Genomic DNA, 24,649 nt, shown 5'->3' with positions numbered 1-24,649 from the left:
AAAAAAGGGGGCCTTGCCGACCTTCATCCCTGGAAAGAAACCTAGGCCGGGCCCCTGGGGAGCGAGCAGCAGATGGGGTCTCCTGTGCCGCGCCTCTGTCCCTACTCTCCCAGCTCAGATCGCTGGGCTGCTGCAGGGCTCCAAGCAGGGAAGGCTGCGGCCATCCCTGCCTCCTGGAGGCCAGCTTTCGGCCCTGCATTCACTGGGTGCCAGGGTCCAGGCACCCCGCTGGGCGAAGTGCCCTGGGGGCTTAGGGTCCGACCCTCTTTCCCTCCCCTTTCTGCAGGACAAGGGGATGCACGGCCGCCCCGAGCCACGCTCTCCTTTCCTCGCAGGTCTCGCCCTAAGCCCCTCTCTGCTCTGGTCTCTGCCTCTTTGTCCTGGCCTCCAGCCCTGTTCCAGTCCCTTTCTCGGCCCCCAGGGGAGCTGAACGGGCCAGTCCCAAGATAAGCGCTGCGGTTGGGTGAGGAGACCAAAGCTTTTGAAGGCAGACGCTTGCACAAGGAGTGGCCGGGGCCCCGCGGGGGGAACGGCCCGCGGGGCGGGACCGGGCCCCATCGGGGGAGGGCAGAGGGAGGCGGGGCCGGCGCGGCGGGACCCGGAGCTTCGGACAGCCCGGCCGGCACCGGGCAGCGGACGACGGCCGCGCAGAGAGGTGAGGACCCCCGCGCCCCCGGGCCCCCGCTGCCCAGACTCCTCCCCATCACCTCCTCGAGGGCCTTCGCTGGAATCCCAAGCCCGCTCCGCGCCGGCGGCCCTCCCCCACAGCTCCCGGCCGCGACCCGCCCCCTCCCTGCGGGCGCCCGGCCTCTGCCCCCTCCCTCCTGACCCCCTCCCTGTCGCAGCCCGCGCGGCCCCGAGCTGCCCGGCCCGCCCCCGCACTCCTACCCCGCGCACCTCCTGGTCCCCAGTCTCGTGCCCTGGCGGGGCCTGAGTCACCGGGAAACTGGATTCTGAGTCAGGGCTGGACAGCAAGGGGCTAGGGCCCAGCCACTGAGAGGCGGAGAGGAGCCAGAACTGATGCTGGGGCAAGAGGGCAGTCCTGGTTAGGACTCCGCACGAGAGAAACAGGGAAAGACAGAAAACTAGAGTCAGAGACACGGATGCAACTAAAGGTCTAGTTAAAGTTAGAGACGGGAGCACGGAGAGGCTTAAAGAGCAAAACAAGGAGAGGGGCAGAGATGGATTTGGAGGTAGAGAGGGAAATGGGCTGGGTTAGAGACAAGGGCAGGGCAGAGATAAAACTTGGGGGGAGGGGGGAGGGCAGAATCAGAGTAAGTGCAGGGAATAGACCAGGGTCAAGGCGAAGTTGGGCAAATGGGACCAAACCTCAGACCTGAGCCTGAGGGCATGGGCAAGGAAAAGGAAGGGTTGGAGAAAGCAGAGGCGAGGGGGATGTCGTTTCACACTGCTGAACCCCCTGCAGGGTGGGTGCTGACTTGTGCCCTGGGCTCTGGTCCCTCATCTCTCCTCCCCACTCTGCCCAGGGCCAGGATCCCACACGATGGGACTAGTTAAGGCTCTCTTGGCAGCCTGGCCAAGGCAGGCAGGATGTGTGGGAAGCCAGGGCAGGAGGGACAGGAAGGAAGTCTGAGCTGAGACAATAGGTGGAAGGGGAGGAGGAACTGGGAATGACCAGGATTAGGATGGCTGAGCCTGTACCTCAGTTCTGGAAACTAGGGGGAGTGGGATCTGCACCTCCTCCTATGCCACAGCTGCCCAGGTCCCCACCTTATGCTACAGCAGGATCAGGTCACAGCATGGGCCCCTCCTCCCCACCAACCCACTCCTCCTCATCCCTGCAGGGTTCTAGCATCTCATCCTGTTCTGACTTAGCTGGCTGTGCAGCTGTGCAGGGGCAGAGCTTGGACCTAGACCCAGGGTGGGCAGGAGCTTGGGGGCCAACACTAATGCGTACTTGCGAGCCTGGGGCAAGTCTCTTCCCCTCTCTGGGCCTCAGTTTCCTCATCTGCAAACGAAGGGATTGTCCCAGAATAAGAAAGCCCTTTCTGATGTCCTGGGATGGCTTTGCCTCCAGATCGCAGGCCTCTGATCCTTTTTCTTTGGAGGAAGACTGGAGTCTGGTACTCCCGTCCAAGCCTCAGACTTTGAGACAGGGAAGGGGAACCTCAGCCTGAGCCCTCCCTTCACCCTGCCCCTCCCCCCAGCAATGGCTTGAGCCCCCATGGCTGCCCCTCAGGACCTGGACATCACTGTGTGGCTGGCCACGGTGCACCTGGAGCAGTATGCAGACACGTTCCGGAAACATGGCCTGGTTACAGCGGGTGCAGTCCGGGGCCTGGGCCACGAGGAGCTGAAGCAGTTGGGCATCAACGCCACAGGGCACCGGAAACGCATCTTGCGCCTGCTTCTGCAGGCGGGCACTGCAGAGGGCACCCTGGATCCCCAATTGGAGAGTGCCATGGAGCCATCCCCGAGCCCTGACCCCCAAACCCAGGCCCCCAAGCCTGTGCCTAAGCCCAGGACAGTATTTGGTGGGCTCAGTGGCCCCAATATCACCCAGAGGCCTGGGTTGAGCCCAGCTCTCTTGAGACCAGAAGTGCCCAGGAGCCCAGAGTCCAGCCCGAGGTCCCTCCCTCTCCCCACCTCCATCTCTGAGCAGCCTTCAGCCTTGAATCCTATGGAGATGATGCCCAATGCCATCTACTTCGGCCTGGACTTAAAAGGAGGGGCACAGACAGCTCAGAACACGTGAGTGGGTTGTGTCCCTGGGGATCCAATGCTGGGTGGGGGCAGAGAGAAGCAGGGCATGAGGGCTTGTTCTTCCTTTTTTCTCCCTGAATGACCACTAGACCTTTCCTCTCAGGGCCCCAGACAGCTCCCAGACAGCTGCCCCCACCCCTGTCCTCAGGCCCACCACAGGCACAGGTAGGTGTGTTATCGTGGGCTGGGGGGAGGGGGGGAAGGGACAGTGTCCTTCAGGGCCTCAGACACTCCCACCTGATCTCCTCTTCCCATCTCCCCCATCCTCCCCGGACAGTGCACATCATGGACCCTGGCTGCCTGTACTATGGTGTCCAGCCTGTGGGAGGTGTAGGCGCGTCCAACAGAAGAGAAGGCAGAGGTGTCTGTCAGGACAGGGCTGAACACAGGTCAGTAGTCAGTAGGGTGGTGATGGCAGGAAGTAGGGAAGCTTGAGGAGCGGGTGGTGGCCATGTATCTAGTGACTCATCAAAAGTGCACTGAATGTCCAGGGCCCCCCAGCCACTGGGTCTGCGTCTGCATCTGCATCTCAAATACAGAACGAATGTAACAGACCTAGTCCCTGCCTCAGGCAGCTGTGACTCAGTGGGGCAGAGAGGAAATAAAAACAAGTTGACAAATGGACATATCATTTAAAATAGGGAGCAGTGCTTTTCGTTCTTTCATTTAACAACTCTGATCAGAAATCCCTGCCCTGGTGGGGAGGTGGACAATTAACAGTGGATACAATAAATAAGTTACACCATAGGTTAAAAAGCGGCATGGCAGAAAGCAGAGCAGGGTGAGAGGGCTAGGCTGCAGTGAGGGGGAGCGTGGACTGCAATTTTTCATTAAGAATTACCAGAATGCTAAGACGACATTTGAGCAAAGACATGCAGGGGGTGAGAGAGTCCGTCACAACGCTGTCTGGGAGAAGAGTGTCCCAGGCAGGGGGAAGAGGCCAGAAGAGAGGCTTCAAGGAGGCCGTGTGCCCAGGACCGGCTGGGGCAGAGTGGGCCGGGGTGGGAGGAGTGGGAGGAGATGACATCAGAGAGGTGAAAGCGGCCCTGTGGCGCAGGACCTTGTAGGAACTTTCGATTTTGCTCTAAGTGAAATGGGAAGCCACTGGAAGGGCTTGGTTTGCAGTTTAAGGATCGCCCCCGCCCCCCCCCCCTGGTTGCTGGGTTGGGAATGGTTTGTAGAGGGCAAGAGCAGAGGCACAGAGACCCCTTAGGAGCTTATTGCAGTGACCTAGGTGAGACACCTGAGACTGGGTAGTGCAGGTGGTGAGCAGTGGTTGGGTTTTGTTACATTTTGAAGGTAAACTGTCCTAGTAAATTGGGGTGGGTGAGAAAAAGACCAGTTAAGGGTGACGTGAAAGGCTTGGTTTCGGTCTGAGCCTGCGCTGTCTAGTGCGGCCGCCACCAGCCATGTATGACTGCTGGCCGAACGTAGCGAGTCTGCGGTGAGAGAGGCTACAGCAGCAAAACAACTACCAAGTTTTAAAGACTTAGTACAAGAAAAGGCAATACTAGATGAATATAATAGACATAGGTATAAATTATCAATAATTTTTATACTGCTTGCATAGTAAACTTAATGTTTTGGGCATGTTGGGTTAAATAAAATATATTATTAAAATTAATTTCACTTGTTTATTTTTTTTAACGTGGCTACTAGAAAATTTAAAATGACCTACTCTGTGGCTTTCACACCGACTTCTGTTGGACAGCGCTGGGTGGCTGTGGTCCGAGACGGGAGGACTGAGGGCTCAGTTTTGGATGTGCAGAATCTGGGTGTATATCATACACCCAAGAGGACATGACAGACGGGCCATGGGATATGCAAGTGTGAAGTTCGGGAGAGAGGTCTACACGGGAGATCAAATTTGTGAGCTGTCAGTGGTTAGATGGGTGTGTGGCAGCTGTGAGTGAAGGCCAGCAGAGCAGAGGACCAAGCTCAGCATCCCGGTACACTTCAGTGTGAGAGTTTTGGGACAAGAGGGAGGATCGACCAGACGAACTGAGATGAAATGGCTGGCGAAGGAGAAGGAAAAAGAGGAGAAAGTGACATCGTAGGGGCCAAGTGAAGAACATTTGTATAAGGAGGAGGGAGAGGTCAGCTCTGTCAACTACTTCTGAGAGTAGAGTAAGATGAGGACTGAGAGCTGACCTCTGGCATTGGCAACATGGAGGTTGATCAGAGTGGGCTCGAGAAAGAATGGAAGGAGTTGAAATGAATAGACATCATTCTTTAGTAGGAGTTTTTCTGCAAAGACAAGCAGAGAGTTGAAGCAGTTGTTGGTAGTGGAGTGGAATCAAGAAAGGGTTTTTTATAAGCTGAAATGTCACGTGTGTTTGTAGGTGAATATGCATGACCCGGTAGAGAGGGAACGTTAGCGGATGTAGAGGGGACGAAAGGGAGAAAGTCTGGAGCGACATCCTTGTGTAGGTGAGGGGGTAGGATTCAGAGCACAGAGGAGGGACTGGCTTTAGACAGGGGTGTTAATTATAGTAACAGGAGGGAAGTAGAGGATGTGTGAAATTGGGTGGATGAGGAGCTGGGAGTCATTCGGGGTTCTTGTCTGAGCGCTTCAGCTTCCCAGGGAAGTAGGAAATCAACAGGCAGAGGAATGGTTCTCGATCTAGGGAACTTTTAAAACTACAGATGCCAGGCCCCAGTCTCAGGAGTTCTAATGTAAGTGTCTAGTATGTAGCCCATATTCCAGTATTTCTAAGTTTCCCCAGTGATTTTGTGCTGCTGAGGTTAAGAACCACTAGAAGGTGATAGAAAATAAGAGAGGACGTTCTGAGAAGACGGCATAAGTAATGGTCTGAGGATGAGAAGAGGCGGCCCAAGGAAGCACGTTCTGAGCCGAGGAAACAGCATGTGCCAAGGCCCTGAGACAGGGAGGAGAATGTGGCTGATCTGTAGTGAGCAAAGGCCAGGGTGATACAAGACGAGGTCAGGGAGTAGCCATGCGTCTCACAGTCCGAGGTTTTACAGCCTATGGTAAGGAATTTGGGTTTATCCTAAGTGCAAATGAGAAGTTATCACAGGGCTTCCTGCAAGGGAGTGAAATGATCTCATTTGCATTTTTTAATGTTTTTTTAAAGATTTTATTTATTTATTTTTAGAGGGGGAGGGAGGGAGGAAGAGAGAGAGAGAAACATCAATGTGTGGTTGCCTCTCGTACACCCCCTACTGGGGACCCGGCCCAAAACCCAGGCATGTGCCCCCACTGGGAATCAAACCAGCAACCATTTGGTTCCCAGGCTGGAGCTCAATCCCCTGAGCCATACCAGCCGGGGCTCATTTGCATTTTAAAAAGAACAGTCTGGTGGGGGTGGGAAAGGGGATGAGAAAGGGAGGGCCAGAGTGACCAGCAGGTGACCAGTTGAGCAATTACATCACCCTGGTGGGAACTGATGGGAACTTGGTCCAGGGAGACAAAGTCAAGAAATTTTTGGAGAAATAACCAATAAAACATATTGATTAGATATAAGCAGCCATGACAGGGAGCCATTTACACAGCCCTTCCCCAACTCTCCTACTAAGTAATACTGATGGCAGAGGAGAGAGACTGAAATTTTCCCAATAACAAGTCCAAGCGTGCCCATGGAAGAAGTTCCAGCTAATCCCTTGGGTTCCCAGCTTCCCTGTTCTCCCATTTGAAAAGCAGATCCAGTACCTGCCAGGCATTCTACTAGGTGCTATGGTGGGGATGTCCAGGGAACTGGGTCTAATGTGTGTCTCTCTGTCTTGTTCCCCACAAGGCTCAGCAGGCAGGATGCGGAGACACGGGAGGATGTGGGCTATGCCAGCCTTGAGCTGCCCAGGGATTCCACCCTCTCGCTGCCCACCCTGGACACAGAGGAGACCAGTGATGACCTCATTTCACCCTATGCCAGCTTTTCCTCCAAGGCAGACCGCCCCACGCCCCTGCTCAGTGGATGGCTAGACAAGCTTTCCCCTCAGGGGTGGGGCTTCTGGGAAGGGAAGGGGAGAGAGGCTGGGCAGTGGGGTGGAGGTCATGTCCCAAGTGCCCCAGACCCTAGGAGCACCCACAGGATGCAGCCTCCACCATTCACTGAACTCGGCCCCTCCCTTCCCTAGAAACTACGTCTTCCAGAGGCGCTTCGTGCAGTTCAACGGGAGGAGTCTGATGTACTTCGGCAATGACAAGGTGGGGGTCCAGAAGATGCTACATGGGGCCTGGCGAGAGGGAGAAGGAGAGGGAGGGCTGAGAGACTCAGGATTGGAAGGTGGAAGCCCATGGTAGGGGTGCAGTCACTACCTGACTGATGTCACCATCTAAAGCAGCCAGGTTAGCAGCTGTACCCCACTGCTTGTGGAATGAGTGCTGATCTCATTAAAAGTTGGTGCTGGCCCCTCGTGTCCCCTGTGGGTCACTGGGCTCTCTCCAGGACCCCTTCCCCAAGGGCGTGATCCCTCTGTCTGCCATCGAGATGACCCGCAGCAGCAAGGACAACAAATTCCAGGTCATCACCAGCCAGAGGGTGTTTGTGTTCCGCACAGAAAGCGAGGGTGAGGGCCAGGGCCCCTGGGTCGGGGTGGGGGTGGGGAGGCCACGTGAGCACACAGCCCACTGACCTGCTTTCCTGTCCCCCACCAGCTCAGCGGGACACTTGGTGCTCCACACTGCAATCCTGTCTGAAGGAGCAGCGTCTCCGGGGTCACCCCCGAGCCCCGCAACTGCCCCGACCCCTCCGCACAGGCATGCTGGAGCTGCGCGGACAAAAGGCCAAGGTGTTTGCCACCTTGAGCCCTGGAGAGCTGGCACTGTACAAGAGTGAGCAGGTGAGGAGGGCCGGCCGGGGCCGACGGGCCTGGCCTAGCCCAATCTAGCACCTCACTGCGCCTCCCCCTGACCCCACCAGGCCTTCTCCCTGGGCATTGGGATCTGCTTCATTGAGCTGCAAGGGTGCAGCGTCCGGGAGACCAAGAGTCGCAGCTTCGACCTGCTCACACCCCATCGCTGCTTCAGGTGGGGCCCAGACTGGCAGGAGGCAAGGCTTGGGGGGAGACTTTTGAGGGGGGCACAGGGGTGCAGAGGCCCGGAGGCCTCCTCGGTAGGGTGTCAGTGGGTGTGCACTGATGGGAGTCCAGGGAGCAGGGTCAAGGCTCTCAAGCAAGGTCTGGGCCAGCCTGTGGTGGTTCCTGCAGGAATGGCCAGTGGGATGGAACAAGTGGGGGTTGGGTGTCCATGCCCACAGACTGGCTGTCCACCCCTCAGCTTCACAGCCGAGTCTGGGGGGGCTCGGCAGAGCTGGGCGGCCGCTCTGCAGGAAGCAGTAACCGAGACCCTGTCTGACTACGAGGTGGCTGAGAAGATCTGGTCCAATCGGTCAAACCTGCACTGTGCGGACTGTGGGGCCTCACGCCCAGACTGGGCAGCCGTCAACCTGGGAGTGGTCATCTGCAAGCAGTGTGCGGGTGAGGGCCGGGGCCTTTGAGCCTGCAGCAATGGGAACGGGGAGAAGAAGGGGGGCTGGAGCGGGAAGGCTCAGGGCACCTGTGTCACATGCCCCTTGTACCCTGACAGGTCAGCACCGGGCTCTGGGTTCTGGTATCTCCAAGGTGCAGAGTCTGAAGCTGGACACGAGTGTCTGGAGTAATGAGATAGTGCAGGTGAGGAGTCGGAACAGGGAGAAAATGGGGGCTGGAAGGAGAACATCCACAAAAGGCCTTAGGGACACAGGATTGGAATGTCTGGAGACTTAAGTTTTCTGTCACCCACCTCTGCCCCTTGTCATCCTGCAGCTGTTCATTGTCTTGGGAAATGATCGAGCCAACCGCTTCTGGGCAGGGACCCTACCCCCAGGTGAGAGGTTGCATCCAGAAGCAACCCCTGGCCCACGGGGAGAGTTTATCTCCCGGAAGTACCGGCTGGGTCTCTTCCGGAAGCCCCACCCTCAGTATCCAGATCACAGCCAGCTCCTCCAGGTAGGAGGGACCAGTTGGGGCTGATGGGGAGGGGCAAAGCAGTGTCTGAGTTGACTTGGGGGGAAAGGGGCTGTTTTTGGTGACCAGTGGACTGACCCCAGGGCTCTCAGGTTGAGTCGTGGGGCCAACAGCATCCTTGCTCTCCCTGCAGGCACTGTGTGCCGCCGTGGCAGGGCCCAACCTGCTGAAGAACATGACCCAGCTTCTCTGTGTTGATGCCTCTGAGGGCGAGGAGCCCTGGTCTCCCACAGCCGTCGATGGCAGCTTCCCTAGTCTCCTGCCCCCAGGTAGTCTGCGCAAGTGCCTCCTTTCTCTCCCCTCAACAGTTCTCAGCTCCAACCCGTGCCTTGGCTCTTCCTTGGAGCTGCAGTTAACCCCTGACCAAATCTGTCACAAGGACCCAGCCTGGGCGGTTTCCTAAACCTCAAGGCCCTCCAGGGCCGATTTGCCGATGTTATGAAATGACTTGACATTGGCCACTGCCTTGGAGTGCGGATCTGGGTGTTTGAAGTGTTGGTGCCGGTCTCCACCTGACTGGGTTGGCCCATAGGCCAACTCTCATCTCCCTGGTGGCAGTCTGATCATAGAAATGGTCATCTAAAGATACGGGTCTCTAGTGGTCAAGCCAGAGACACTTAAAGATGACCCATGCTCTGAGGCCTTCTCCCAGGACTCTGCCTAGTAGGCTGGCTAGTCAGGAGAGGCAGTGGGCAAAGGCTGGTTTAGAGGCCTCATCCCACCCTCTTTCCTAATCTGAGCAGTGAGTGGTCCAGCCAAACTGGGCTCTGCGGAGTCGTGCTGCCAGTGGAGTCGGTCCCACCGTCTTTCTCAATTCAGTCCCTTCCCTAAGGAGCTCAGACCACCCCATGGTACTGGCCTGACCTGACCACTACACCTTCCCCTTACAGACTCCTCCCTTGGCGTGTACAATGAAGTGGTGGTACCTGCCACCTACAGCAGCTTCCTGTACTGTGGTCCCATCAGCAACAAAGCTGGGCCCCCACCCCCTCGCAAGGGCCGGGATGGTAAGGGGGAAGCCAAGGGGTGGGAGAAGACGGTGAAACTAGGATGGGTGCAGATGGACCATAGAGGGACAGGGAAGGGCAGGCTGGCATGGGAAAGCGGGGTCACACCCACGAGTGGGCTGGGTACAAGGCCTGAGAGAGGAACTATGCCCGGTGGCAGCATTGTGTTTTGAAGTCAGACTGTCAGGGTCAAATCCCAGCTCCGCTACTTCTAACCCATGAGACTTGGGCAAGCTACTCAAACTCTGAGCCTCAGTTTCCCCATCTGTAAAACAGGAGTGAACATAATACCCACCTCATAGGGTTGTTATGAAGATTACGCGAGCTCATTCATAGCCCGAGGGCTTGGCGCAGAATGAAGATCTGGTAAACAGGAATTCTGACAGTGGAGACAGAGGTCTTCTGCTGGTTGACCGTCAGTCTTCCCCTTAGCTCCTTCCCGACTGTGGTGCGTGCTGGGAGCCGCTCTGGAAATGTTTGTGTCAGAAAGCAGCCCTGAACCCCTCAGCCTCATCCAGCCCCAGGATGTTGTGTGTCTGGGTGTGAGCCCTCCACCTACTGACCCGGGTGACCTTGACAGGTAACAGCCCTCTGGACTCACCGAGCTCCCCTTCTCCCTTCCTGATCCCGAAACTGGAGCCCCTCCTTGGCCCCCATTCTCTTCCCTGATGTCACCGTCTCTCCAGGTTCCCCTTTTCCTTTGAGCTCATCCTCACTGGGGGAAGGATCCAGTATTTTGGCACCGATGGAGCTGACAGCCTGGAGGCCTGGGTCAGTGCGGTGGGCAAGGTGAGATGGCAGAGACCCCTCCCTGACAGCTCATGGTTCTCCTGTCCCCACTGGCCCCCATCCTGTCCTCTCTCTTCCTATAGCCACTCCTACCCCTTCCATTACCAGCTAAGGTGGACTGAGCACTTATTCTGTGCCAGGGCCTGTGGTAAGCACTGCCCATTCAATATCTCATTTAATTTTCACAACAACCTTCAGAGGTAAGGACTGTTCATATTTCACACATAAAGAAACTGAGACGCAGAGGTTATGAAGTCACTTGGTAAAGGTCACAGGGCTAGAAGGCAGCAGAGCACAGGACCAAAATCAGGCCTCTGTCCCCAAAACTCATGGCCTAAACCTTACTGTGCTGGGCCTCTTCCCATGGAGAAGCTGCCCCTGCCTCCCATCTCTCTAGAGGCAAAGCTGCCTTCGTCTGTCCTAGCTTCTCCACAGCCAGGCAAGCCCATCTCTCTCCATTGCACCCACCCCCTGGAGTTAAAAGTTCAGATGCTGGAGTCAGACATCCTGGGACCTGAGCCCTCCACCTCTCAGTCTTGTGAGCTTTCTGTACGGGTAGAGTGGACATAAAAGACCCACTCCCTAAGGCTAAGAATTAGAGACACGTGAGGCCAACACTGCCTGGCACCCAGCAAGCCCCCCATCTGTGGGTGCTGAAACAGCAGTGGTGAACATCATAACCACTCCCATCCTTAAACAGCTTCTCCTGCAGCCCTGCTCCACCCTCTGCTCATCACCCTGGTGCCCTTTCGACAACGTCTCAGAAAATCCTCTGCCCTGGCAGCCTGTGGTTCCTCCTTATAACCCCTTGCAGCTGCCTTCCCCTGCCATACCCTTCTGCTTCCCTGTGGGTGGCCAGTGACTTCCTATTGCCAACATCCAAAGGCTTCCTTCTAGCCTCCCCAGATCGTCTCTGCAGCCTCTGACCCCAGTCTCCTGATTCCCCCGTAACTTCTCACACCGAGAAGTTGTTCTCCATGACCTTTAATGGCTCTCTTGGAGCCCTCCCTGCTGGGTCCAAGTCTCCTCTTATGATTATCCACACTTTCTAAAAAATCGAGCCCACCCTTTAAGTAGGTGGTGCTGCCCGACGAGTGGGCTGCAGACTGTTCCACTGTCCTGGCCTGTGGACTCTTCGTTAGGGCCAAGTACAGAACTCCAGAGTCAGCTTTCAGAACCTTCCTAACAACTGGACAGAGTGACTTACGTGTGCACTCTCGTCATAAAAACTGGGGGCTTATATTTTATATGTATGTCTTTTCTCATTTCACTTTTCTAGTAATTCATATTAAGCATTGTTTTTTTTTAAAGATTTTATTTATTTATTTTTAGAGAGAGGGGAAGGGAGGGAGAGAGTGAGGGAAAGAAACATCGATGTGCGAGAGATACATCGACTGGTTGCCTCTCATACGCCCCTAACTAGGGACCTGGTCTGCAACCCAGACATGTGTCCCGACTGGGAATTGAACCAGTGAGCCCTCAGTTCTCAGGCTGGCGCTCAATCCACTGAGCCACACCAGCCAGGGCTCTAGTAGTTCATTTTTATTATTTTTATTAAAGTATTGATTAGTCACAGTTAAGAAATTAAAAAAGAAAAGAAAAAAACTCGCTGTCCTTCCTCACAGGTAGTTTGAGAGGTAGTGCTTTGAGGACCACCTCAAGTAGTCCTTTCTCCACGAAGCCTGTCCCTGGCCCCTCGGCATGGTGGGACTGCCCAGGGCATCCTGACTCTGGTTACAGGCCTGTTCCTTCTTACCCCTACATCCCAGTTAAGGACTTAAGGCTGTCACGTGGGGAGCCTCTGTGTTGGTTGGAGCAAATTGAATTGAACTGAATTTCTTTCCTGTCTTTCTCCACCCATCTCTGTCTTCTCTTTGGGTCTTTCCTTCACTCCTTCCCCACCCCTTTTCATTCCTCTTTCTTCTGCTTCCTCTTCACATCTTTCTCTGCCTTTTCCCTGGCCCTCCCACTCTCTCTTCCCCACCTCTCATGTCTTTCCCCATCTTCCTCTCTCCCTATGTCCTCCTCCTGCCGCACAGTGGTTCTCCCCGCTGAGCTGTCACCAGCTGTTGGGCCCTGGGCTGCTGCGGCTGGGCCGCCTGTGGCTGCGGTCCCCATCCTATACAGCCCTGGCTCCAGGCCTCTGGCTGTCAGGCTTTGGACTTCTTCGTGGAGACCACCTCTTCCTGTGTCCAGCACCGGGCCCTGGCCCCACAGTCCCTGAGGACATGGTGCATCTTCGGCGGCTACAGGAGATCAGTGAGCAGGGATGGGGACAGGGATGAAGGGTGGCCATGGAGTGGGGGGGGAATGGACCATCATCTGTCTGGGGTCCCTGTGGGAAACAGCAGAACATAGTGTATTCAGGTACAAGCTCTGGAGTCAGACTTCCCAGATTTAGAACCCCCACACTCCATCACTTCCTAGCTGTGTGATCTTGGACAAGTTACTTAACTGCTCTGTGCCTCGGTTTCCTTCTATTTACAGCAGGCACAAAACAGGGTTGCAGTGAATTTTAAATAGGCAATGCATGTAAAACACTTATCACAGGGCCTAGGGATCTCTTGGTGTTCAGTAAATGTTATATGTTATAAATATTATCATCATTATTGGGAGTCACTTGCTGGTTGGGGACTGGGAGAGGACACTGTGTACTCTCACTTTCTCTTAAAAGTGGAACAGTGTAGGGTACTGTTTTAGGGCTTTGGAGGCAAGAGACCTGAGTTCAAGCTGGGCTTTGCCATTTCAGAGCAAATAATCAGAGGCAAGTTACTCAACCTCTCTGAGCTTTATGTGCCACCTGTGAAATGGGGATAATGATATGTATCTCACAGGATTTAATGCAGCACTGTTTGTAAGGCTCCTAGCCGGCACCTACCTACCTCAAATGTTTCGTAAATATTAGTCATGATACTGAAGACGATGATAATCTCCATGATTCTCCTCCAGGTGTAGTCTCGGCAGCTGATACCCCAGACAAGAAGGAACATTTGGTCCTGGTAGAGACAGGAAGGTAAGTGTTGCCCCTACCCTTGACTCCAGGCCCCCCTTTTCTAGAGCTCAGCCCACACACACCCTTTCACCCTGGCCTGCTGGACCACTCTACCCACTTCCTCAAAGTGCCTTCCCTAGTTCAGAGGCCCTGTACTGGTTGGGTGATGCTGTCCCCCGCTGGTGACTGTGGGAAATCTGGTCCTTGTGCTTCTGGGCCTCTTAGTGGATCCCTGGTGATAGCACTGACCTGGGCTCTTGGGTCTCAGGACCCTATATCTGCAGGGAGAGGGCCGGCTGGACTTCTCAGCATGGAATGCAGCCATTGGGGGAGCCGCTGGTGGGGGCGGCACAGGTCTGCAGGAGCAGCAGATGAGCCGAGGTGACATCCCCATCATTGTGGATGCCTGCATCAGTTTTGTCACCCAGCATGGTGAGTGAGTACTGGCCAATACTGAGTCAGTGGGGGATGGGGAACAAGGGCACAGCCCCAGGGGCGGGGTGGTGGTGATCTGCCTATAAGCTCTGTCTGCAGAGCCTGCAGACTGACAGCTTCTGCTGGGAGACCCTTGGCAAGCTGATTTGCCTTTCTGAGCCTCTGTTCTTTATCTGTAAAACGGGGCTATGAACAGTCCTTATTTTCCAGGATAGTTGTGATAGTAAGATAACACCTATAAAGCATTTAACGCAGGACTTGGCAGATAGTAAGTGTTCCAAGGTGGCTGTGTCTGGGCGTGGGCATGGCGATAGAGTGGCACTGAAATGTGACTAGAGATGTAGATCCATGGAGAGCCGGTGGGGGGTGGGGGCAGCCACAGGGCCAGAGCCAGGCTGTGCAGCCAAATCCTTGAAGGCTGAAACACAATTATTCTGTGTGGGAGGTTTTCCAGGCATAAAAGATCAGCTATGCCAGTGGTTCCCAGAATTCTTTGTAAGCTGCAGGCCTTTGCTTTATCTTCCATCCCAAGTGAGGACCAAGTAGAATCCATCTCCTGTGTGAATCCCCGTTAGAAGGCTGAACTCTTGAGAAGCAACATTCACAGAAAACTAAGGAGGGCAGGAAGGGGGAAAAGCACATCCATGAACCTACAAATAGTTGTGCTTACAACAAGGACAGTGGATAGTCAGTGGCTTAATGACATGCTCCATGCGTTGGCGGGAGCCTCATACAGTGACCTCCCCCACTCACTAGACCCCTGCCCTCTTCTCAGCCTCGCTTGTGTTCAAAGGAGGAATGAAGCGAGAGGGCCAATGAAAAAGCACTGGAGAGAGAGTGGGTGTTCAAGTCCCCTCCTACACGGTTCCTGCACCGCCCCAGTTTATTCAACAGATATTTGTTGAGCTGCTCCCACGTGCTGGACGTGGGGTTATGGCAGTGAACAGGGAAGGTCCTGTGAAGCTCCGAGACTAGTGGGAGAGATGGGTAATGACTAAGAAAACAAATGCAGTCAGTTCTCATCATTCGAGGTAGTTACGTTCTATGAAGTTACCGCAGACACTGAGTGCGTGCATACTGAATGTCGTCCCAGCAGAAATACAGCGGTAGGTTCCTGAGAGCCTCTGGTCGTGTTTTCATCAACCAATCAACACATGACCTTATTGTATGTGTTTCTGTTTAAAGACACGTATTGTTGATTTGTTCACATTGAACTCATGGCCAACAAGCACTACCTTCCCTGCCTGAGGGAAACTTACGTGACCCGCGTATTTTCCCCAGAAGGCACATGATAGCCTCCTGGCCCTTAGAAACAGTGGACAGCACATTAGCACTACCGTTGGGGGCCATTTGAAGCAGCAAAATTACCCACAAAAAAAAGCACATGAAGACGAAAAACACGGCTCTAAATACATCGTGAAAAAGACGCTTGTTTGCCGAATGAGACCTTAGCTGGGAGTGCGTCCAGCAGGCAACTCAAAGTTTGCTCCACTTTGCGCCCGTTCACTAATGACTGAAAAAGTGCCGCCGGTATTGATTTGGGGGTTACAAATAAATTTTAGCAAGTAGCTGAATTTGCAAATGTGGAACCTTCAAATAACTAGGACCTGTAATGTGATTTGAAAGTGCTGTTTAAAAATAAACACGACAAGGAGAGGGACAGTGATGGGGCTGCTGTGGGTGATAGTGTGGTTAGGTGAGGACTGTCTGCAGCTGAGGACTGAGCAGGGCCCTGAAAAGCAAGACCGTGGAGCAGATTTCCTCCTCTGTGACCCCCCAACAGCCACACACCATGTAGGGGGGGTCACAGGTGGTCTTCTGGGTGGGTGCTAGTGGGTCTTTGGGCAGTTGTAAGCAGAGATGCTTGCTGTTCTCAGGACTCCGACTGGAGGGCGTGTACCGGAAAGGGGGCGCCCGTGCCCGCAGCCTACGGCTCCTGGCTGAGTTCCGGCGGGATGCCCGGTCCGTGAAGCTCCGACCAGGGGAGCACTTTGTGGAGGACGTCACTGACACACTCAAACGATTCTTTCGAGAGCTCGATGACCCCGTGACCTCTGCACGGTTGCTGCCACGCTGGAGGGAGGCTGCTGGTACTCTCAAGATCCCTAAGAACTCCTTGTGGGCAACCGGGGGCAACCATGAACTCCATCCACCCCACCAGAATCCCTGAGGCTCTCTTGTGGGCTTGGACAGTCCCTCTCCCTAGCACTCCCCCCCCTGGAGGATCACCCTGGGGACTCAGCTCAGGGCAAGGTGGGAAGGGGGCAGAAACACATCCATTCTGGGTTTCTTTCTCTAAAACTCCCTCCACTCTCCATTCCCTGATCCTCTCTAACCCTTCCCCATTCCATCTCAGAGCTGCCCCAGAAGAATCAGCGCCTGGAGAAGTACAAAGAAGTGATTGGCTGCCTGCCCAGGGTCAACCGCCGCACACTGGCCACCCTCATCGGTCATCTCTATCGGTCAGCCTGGCAGACCCCTCCCAGCCCCTCACTGACCCGTTGTCACTTCTGCCCAGCCCCCTCGGTTACATTTCTTCATCCATCCCACAAACAGCAAGTGTCCGTGTGGACTTTGGAGTCAGACAGACCTAAGCCTCAGTTTCCTCATTTGTAAAGATGATGTCATGATGTCATGATGTAATGTGTATGACCTCTCTGGTGATATGAGAGTTAAGTGAGATAATGCTTGTGAAGTTCTTAACGATAGCACATGTGCAGTAAGCATTCAGAAATGGTGAGAAGTCAATGTTATTTGGTTTTATTATTCTATGCCAAGCAAAGGAGTAGCTGTAGGAGACAGAAAAGAAGAAGAGGCAGATCTATCTTTACCAGTCTCTGTTGGGGTGCAGGTCTTTAAATGATTCAAGAGCGAACCCCAGCTGTATTCTATACTAATCACGCTGTATCACAGGGACTGGCCAGTTACGACCTATGGGCCAAATCCAGCCTGCAGCCTGTTTTGTAAATCAAGTTTTGTACAGAAAGTGTAAAGCCTTGCCCATTCATTTTGATGGCTGCCTTCCCACTTCAACGGCAGACCTGAGGAGTTGTGACAGAGACTTGTATGGCCTACAAGCCTAAAATATTTCCTGTCTGTTCCTTTACACAAAAAGTTCGCTGACCCCACTATCTTTATGATCACCCATTCCTCGTCTGTCCCTCCCCTGGACAGTCATCTTTGCTCCTTTTCGCCAGTATTGTGTCTCACTCACTGCTGCACCCCAAGCGTTCAGCCCAGGGCCTGTGAACAGCAGGGATTCGATAAGTGTTTGCTGAGTAAATAGAGGTGTTGACAGACGGGCAAGCACCAGCGGCGTCCCTCACGACCCCCGCGCCCCCTGCAGGGTGCAGAAGTGTGCAGCTCTGAACCAGATGTGCACGCGGAACCTGGCCCTGCTGTTTGCACCCAGCGTGTTCCAAACAGATGGGCGTGGGGAGCACGAGGTGCGGGTACTGCAGGAACTCATCGATGGCTATGTCTCTGTCTTTGAGGTAAGCTCTCTCGACCCCTGACCCACAGCCCCTCTTCCTGAGCTCTGGAGCCTGCTCACCCCAACAAGCCCCTGGCCCTCTGAAGGCCTCAGCATCAGGAACTACCTCCCAGAGCCCTGGGCCCCTCTCACCCATAAGCTCGCTCCTAACATCCTTGCCCAATTAGTTCTTAGCTCTTCTAGCCTCTCACCCTCACCTACAGGTTCTCAGGTCATCACATCTCTCCCTGCTCCCCTCCTTTCCCTGTATCCACCCCCCACTCCCAACCCCCCAACCCCACCCCACACACACGCTCCCTCTGGCTCTTCCACAGATCGACTCGGACCAGGTAGCTCAGATTGACTTGGAGGTCAGTCTTATCACCACCTGGAAGGATGTGCAGGTAACTTGTCCTGACCTTGGCTTCTGAGTAGGTCAGGAGGGGACATCAAGATAGGAAGCTGACCTTCTGTTTCTGGACATACGGGAAACCCAAAGAGGGGAGTGCTTTGGGGAGAGGGGTTTGGTTTAAGATTTGATCCATTCGTTCCTCCGTGAGGATTCTCCATGATGACATAGTGGCAGAAGCACTTGAGTTTCTTGTGTAAGAGACCCAAGGAAGAGTTCGCTAAATTAAGCAGAGGTTAGAAGAAGAAGAAGAAACACCATAGTAAATACCTGAGGGCTATTCCAGGCGCCTATAACCTCACGTTAGTATCACACAACCCCATGAAGTAGGCAGTCCCAGTGTGCAGATAAAGAAACAGGCTGAGGGGGGTCACTTATTCAAAGTCACACTATCATGAGTGGCTGAGTTGGAACCCAGACAGTCTGACTCCAAACCTGTCCTCCTAAGCACTGTGCTGCAGTGTCTCAGGAAGCACCTAAGCAGCCTGAAGATGTGGTCCCGCCACTCCTGGGGTTCTCCCTGTTAAGGGCCTGAGCCATGTTGGGGGTGAGGGCTGGGAGGAGACTTTTTTGGGGTGGCGAGGAATGCTTATGAGGCAATGTGAAGAGTCCTCTGGCCTTGATTCTTCACATCCTTGGTGCCCTCCTGACTTCTTGTCCCTTCCCTCAGCTGTCCCAGGCTGGAGACCTCATCATGGAGGTTTACATAGAGCAACAGCTCCCAGACAACTGTGTCACCCTCAAGGTCAGTCCTGAGGGAACCGGAGGGGAGACGAGAGAATGATGTGGGACAGGGGCAATGGCCTGACCAGCAAGGGTCCTCTGCTGTTGCCCTGACCCCAGGTGTCCCCAACACTGACTGCTGAGGAGCTGACTAACCAGGTACTGGAGATGCGGGGAGCAGCAGCTGGGACTGACTTGTGGGTGACGTTTGAGATTGTCGAGCACGGGGAGCTTGGTGAGTATGACCATGTGTGGTGGAGGGTCATAGTTATCAGTGATTTATCTAGGGTCCAGACATAGTAGACACTTCCTCATGCATGTGAGGGGACAGTCTATACAGTTGGTCACTCCCTCATTCTCAGTACGCTCCTCTCTTCGTTTTTGTGGACCCCCCACAACCTTGGTTTCTCTTCCACCTTGAAGGAGGCTTCTCTTCCTCCTTTGCCCAGATTCCAAATGTTGGGCCCAGGCTCCAATCCTGCATCCTTTTCCTTTCTCTGTCTACATTTCTCCTTGGATGAGCTCATCCATCCCCGTGACTTTAAATGCCATTAATAAGCTGGCCCCCCAATATTTATCTCCATACCAGACCTGCCCTCTGAGCTCCAGACACACACGTCCAACTGTCTACTTGGCACTTCCGCTTGTACATCTCATAAACCTCTCAAATGTCAAATGTCTAAGATAACAATTAATTCCCAGCCCTTCCGCTGACAAAAAACGCAGGCCATTTCCTAGTTTTCCCTAATCAATCATTGGCACCGCCATTCACATAGAGACCAGACACTTGAAAGTCCTCTGAACTCCTCCCTTTCCTTCACCTTCTTACCCAACCCAACCAACCAGTTCTGCAGATTCCACTCAAACCTATCACTCTTTCCATCTCTACCACCCTCACCACCCTGATCAAAGTCACCATTATTTTCTGCTCCCTAACGTTAACCACAAACTGGTACAGTCCCAGAAAGGAAATAGCTGGCCTGTATTCCATTCTTGCCTCCCGACAAACCATTTTCCCTGCAGCAGCCAAATGGGCCTCTCAAGCACAGATCAATCAGATCATGCCATTCTCATGGTTAAAACCTTCCAATGGCTTCCCATTGAACTTAAAATAGAATTCCGTTGGACTTAAAATTCAAGTTCCTGATTGTGGTCCACAAGAGCTGGAGCATCCGGCCCTCACTTATTTCTCAGACCTCACGTAATTTATCCTATTTATTGTCTTTGCTGCAGCCACGCCGGCTGTTCAGTTCCTTAAACACAATTTTCCTGACTCAGGGCCTTTGTTCTTGCATGTTGTCTTGCCTGAAATCTTCTTCCCCCTGATCTTAGCATGACTTCTTCTTCCTAATCCTTCAGGCCTCTGGGTCTCATCTACAAATGCTCCCTCTGAAAGGCCTTGCCCGATCACGGTCTCTCAGTACCTGCCCCGTTAGTCTCTTTGTCAGCTTCTTTTGTTTCTTTCAAAATAATTACTTGTCTTTCATTGTTTTGTTTACTTGCCTGTTTACTGTCTGCTCCCTCACTGGGCTGTGGGCTGTGTGAAGGCAGGTCATGTGTTTCGTACTTACCACTGCATCCCCAGGGCCAGCGCTGGGCCTGGCAGAGAGTCAGTGCTAACGCAAGTGTCTGTGGCTGGACGGTGGAATGGACGAATGAATGAGTGACTGGGAGGAAAGGAGTTCCAGGCTGTGCATGGATATTCTGGTTGATACCCACCCCCACCTTGTCCCTTAGAGCGGCCACTGCACCCCAAGGAAAGGGTCCTGGAGCAGGCCTTACAATGGTGTCAGCTCCCAGAGCCCTGCTCAGCCTCCTTGCTCTTGAGAAAAGTCTCCCTGGCCCTGGCCAGCTGCCTCTTTACAGGTGAGCTTCCTTCTTCAGCCCAGCACCCCTAGGCCTCTCCCTTAGGACTGCCCCCCCCCCCCAATCTAGTACTGCCCATTTGTATCCAGGTGTCCGGCGGGAGAGCCCAAAAGTGGGGCTCTTGCGGTGTCGAGAGGAACCACCTCGCTTGCTGGGAAACCGCTTCCAGGAGAGGTTCTTTCTGCTTCGTGGTCGCTGCCTGCTGCTGCTCAAGGAGAAGAAGGTGGGGCCCTGGGGCTACCAGGAGGGACGCTGGGTGGCCGTGGGGAAGGCGCCATGGCCACCGTGACCCTCGCTCCACAGCCCATACCCTCATCAGCCTCACTGCTCCCCTGGCCCCGTGATCACATAACCCAGTGCTTCCATGACTCCTCAACTCACGAACCGTGATCCTTCTGTCACCTCGCAACCTCACTGACTCCGTCCGTGTTCTCAGAGCTCTAAACCAGAGCGGGAGTGGCCTTTGGAAGGTGCCAAGGTCTACCTGGGGATCCGCAAGAAGTTCAAGCCTCCAACACCGTGAGTTTTCTTCCCTAGCCCACACTTCAGGGCCCCTCTGGTCTTTCCGATCACCTCATCAACTGTTTTCCTTTACCTCTCAGCTGGGGCTTCACGTTGATACTGGAGAAGATGCACCTGTGAGTACCTCCCAGTTTGGCTTCTCCTCTGGCCCAAACCCTGCTCCCTGTGCTTCATTCCCTCCATTTTCCTATTCTCTATCCCTGTAGCTGTGACTTCTTTCCTGTCCCTAAATTCCATTCTTATCACCCCCAGCTACCTGTCCTGCACTGACGAGGATGAGATGTGGGACTGGACCACCAGCATCCTCAAAGCCCAGGTGAGGAGAAGGAGAAGAGCAGAGGGCTAGGTCTGTGGTCCCAGCTCTACCCCTCGGTATCTCCCTTGCCCACCTGTGCCAACCCCTCCCCCTCCCTCCAGTACGATGACCAGCAGCCAGTGGTCTTACGACGCCGTTCCTCCTCTGACCTCGCCCGTCAGAAGTTTGGCACCATGCCTTTGCTACCCATCCGTGGGGATGACAGCGGGGCCACCCTCCTCTCTGCCAATCAGACCCTGGTGAGATCCCAGCCCACCTTCCTGATCCCCGTCCGTGCCCTTGCCGCACTGTAGGAGGGAGCGGTGCACTTGCCAGCCTGGTGTCCTCCCTCTGTCTTCTCCGTGTCCCCACTCTCCACCTTTTATTGCCAGGCCTCACTGTGTCTCTGTGTCTTTCTCTCCCCAAATCCCCACCCCACCTGTGCCCAGAGGCGACTTCACAATCGGAGGACCCTGTCCATGTTCTTTGTGAGTACTGTGCCCGCTCCAGCTGTGTGCCTGTCAACCCTGTGTTCCTCTGTGCTGTCGCCTGAGCCAGTGTGCTGTGTGTCTGTGCTGATGCAGGCCGTCAGTGTGTGTGTGTGTGTGTGTGTGTGTGTGTGTGTGTGTGTGTGTGAGAGAGAGAGAGGGAGAGAGGGAGAGGGAGAGACAACAAGTGACACAGTGTTGTGGCCAGAAAAAGTGAAGAAAACGAGGGATGGTGACGTGTGGTGAGGAAAGGGGGAAGTGGTTACAAGATCTGAGAAACAGAAAGAAATTGGTTAGGTGAATGCATTTTATTTTTATTTTTTAATATATTTTTAAAGATTTTATTTATTTATTTTTCTTAGGGAGGGGAAAAGAGAGGGAGAGAAACATCAGTGTGTAGTTGCCTCTTGAGTGCCCCCTACTGGGGATAGGGAAACTGGCCTGCAACCCAGGCATGTGCCCTGACTGGAAACGGAACCGGTGACCCCTTGGTTCACAGGCCTGTGCTCAGTCCACTGAGCCACACCAGTCAGGGCAAATGAATGCAAGTTAGAGTCAGACAGACCTGGGTTCAAGTCCCAGCTTCAACATTTGGCAACTTACTTAACCCCCCTGTGCTTCAATTCACTCATCTTCAGTGTATCCCGTCGTACAGAGTTGTTTTGATACCATATCTGCAAAGTATTCTGTAGCATCTGGCTGCAAGTAAGAGCTCAGGAAATGATAGTGATAAAGGATCTGGAAACTCTAACTCTGCCCCCTGCCAACCCGTTCCCATGTAGCCAATGAAGTCATCCCAGGAGTCTGTGGAGGAGCAAGAGGAACTGGAGGGGTCCGTGTATGAGGAGCCAGTGTATGAGGAAGTGGGGGACTTCTCGGAGCTGACAGAGGATACCTCCACCTCCTTCTCCACCATGAGGGAGCTGACAGCCAAGCCAGAGATCCCCCAGAGGTCCACCAGCCAGAGGTCCTCTGATCAATCCCTTCTCTCCACGGCAGGCCGGGAGGAGAGGCCACCAGAGCCCCCTCCAGGTCCCCCTTCAAAGAACAGCTCCCAGACACATGCGTCCTTGGAGGAACAGCTGCTCCAGGAGCTCAGCAGCCTCATCCTGAGGAAGGGAGAAACCACCATAGGCCTGGGCAGCCCCTCCCAGCCCTCCACCCCCCAACCCCAGAGCCCCAACAGCCATCTGACACAGACACCTGGCTTCCCCACCCCACCTCCCTGCACTTCCAGTCTACCCTCCAGCCAGCCCCTCACATGACCAGCAATCTGAGGGAGAAGGTAACCAGAAGACCCAAGCTCTCACCTCGGCAGACACTGTTGGGAGCTTCCGCTGCCCTAGCTGGAAAGACTGGAGAATCCAGTGTGACACTGGAAGTAGCGCAGGAACTGAGGGCTCCAGAGGCTGTGTGCTGCCCAGGGAAGGGCAGGTCATGGCCCCTCTCTGGACCTCTGCTCACTTGTCTGCACCATGAAGTAACTGAAATAAGGGGAGCAGTGAATGTCAAACTGTTCCTCAGAGCTGTAAGCCCCACATATTTTTCCTCAACAAGGGCAATTCTTGCTTCATACATTTAATATGGTGGGGTTCTGTGGGAAATTTGGGGTTTGAAAACAATGGTTTTATTGCATTAAATAAAAAAAGATTTGGAGGCCAGGGATCTGAATGATCTCCAAGTCTGTCCTACTCCATTTCCTACATTTGGGGACTACGCTGAAGCCCAACAGTGGGGAAGTTGATGAGAGTTGGGAGCTGGGGAAAAGAGGAGCCAGAAAGGATGGGACACTGTTAATAAACTTGGTAACCAAAAGGTTACCATTCTTTTATTCATTTGTTTGTTCATTCATTCACTCAACAAATATGTATTGAGTACCCAGTTGTTTCTAGGAATTGGGGATATAGTATGAACAAAACAGATGGGGGTCCCTGTTTTTTATGGAGCCTCCACCGTAGAGGGGGAACGAAAAATAGAAAACACACACACGTTCAGTGCTTTGAAGACACCAAACCAAAGTGATGTGTCTGTGAAGGGAGCCTTTAGGCTGGGTGATGGGGAAGGCCTCTGAGGAGATGAAACGTTGAAACGTGAGGGTAAGAAGCAGGACATGCGGAGGGCTGGGAGAAGGAGCTCTCCAGAAGGAGAGGGAAAGCAGCAGGCATGAAGGCTCTTGGCCTGCCAGTGGGGAAGGGACTTGGCTTGTTGGGAACAGGAAGGAAGGTGGAGCACTGTGAGCGGGCAGTGGGAGAAGAGTGTGGGCCCAAGGGGGGAAGGTGCATGCACAGCCTTGTAGACCGTGCTAGGGCATTTGGATTTTACTCTGAAGCAACAGAGGAAGACAGTGATGAGATCTTAAATCTTTTTCTTTTTCTTTTTTTTTTAAATAAAAAAAGCAGTCAGAATGACTGCTTTTATAAACAATGGCTGTTTATAAACAATGGGTTGTGGTGGGGATGGGGAGAGACTGCAAGCAAGTAGACCAGATATTAAGACCAGGAGACTGAAAATGAGGGCTTGGACTAGGCTGGTGGTTTTGGAAACCAAGACCAAGTGGGTCGACAGGAGATATTTTAAATTATTTTTAAAGATGTCATTTATTTATTTTCAGAGAGAGGAAGGGAAGGAGAAAGGGAGAGAAACATCAATGTGTGGTTGCTTCTCATGTGTCCCCCACTGGGGACCTGGCCCGCAACCCAGGCATGTGCCCTGACTGGGAATCCAACTGGCAATCCTTTGGTTCACAGGCCGGTGCTCAATCCGCTGAGCCACACCAGCCAGGGCAGGAGACACTTTTTTTAGAAACAACCTACAGGACTTGCTGGGAGGTAGTGGTAGGAGAAAGGACACACTGACCCTGGGATTCTGACTTTCCCAAATGGTTGGAGGGTGGTACCATTTAGTATGTTACTTGGGGGAGGTGACTGGGGAAAAAGTCAGGTTGAAGAATCTGTTTTAAAAGT

At 53.9% G+C, this 24,649-nt stretch overlaps 1 protein-coding gene across 3 annotated transcripts; it reads left to right on the top strand.

The window, feature by feature from the left end:
* Positions 1-532: 532 nt before the first annotated feature.
* ARAP3 (ArfGAP with RhoGAP domain, ankyrin repeat and PH domain 3) lies at positions 533-23,485 on the top strand. Of its 3 annotated transcripts, none has more exons than XM_053913238.1 (33): positions 533-655; positions 2,201-2,712; positions 2,828-2,889; positions 3,002-3,113; positions 6,480-6,683; positions 6,820-6,889; positions 7,131-7,251; positions 7,340-7,524; positions 7,605-7,711; positions 7,961-8,160; positions 8,270-8,355; positions 8,488-8,670; positions 8,822-8,957; positions 9,579-9,695; positions 10,128-10,275; positions 10,382-10,484; positions 12,524-12,743; positions 13,434-13,497; positions 13,745-13,908; positions 15,789-16,001; positions 16,268-16,373; positions 17,258-17,405; positions 17,719-17,787; positions 18,463-18,537; positions 18,636-18,750; positions 20,253-20,381; positions 20,471-20,604; positions 20,818-20,900; positions 20,984-21,019; positions 21,156-21,219; positions 21,321-21,458; positions 21,648-21,686; positions 22,469-23,485. In XM_053913238.1, exons 2-33 carry the CDS (start codon positions 2,423-2,425, stop codon positions 22,949-22,951), a joined length of 4,404 nt encoding a protein of 1,467 aa, XP_053769213.1. In that variant the 5' UTR covers positions 533-655; positions 2,201-2,422; the 3' UTR covers positions 22,952-23,485. The 3 variants fall into 3 exon arrangements, with proteins under 3 accessions (XP_053769213.1, XP_053769211.1, XP_053769212.1); XM_053913236.1 differs by having other exon boundaries at positions 536-655; positions 2,169-2,712; XM_053913237.1 differs by lacking the exon at positions 21,648-21,686 and having other exon boundaries at positions 536-655; positions 2,169-2,712.
* Positions 23,486-24,649: the final 1,164 nt, after the last annotated feature.

This window comes from Desmodus rotundus, chromosome 10, assembly GCF_022682495.2.
Source record: "Desmodus rotundus isolate HL8 chromosome 10, HLdesRot8A.1, whole genome shotgun sequence".
Classification (NCBI taxonomy): domain Eukaryota; kingdom Metazoa; phylum Chordata; class Mammalia; order Chiroptera; family Phyllostomidae; genus Desmodus; species Desmodus rotundus.
This window is presented reverse-complemented; position numbering and strand designations above follow the sequence as displayed.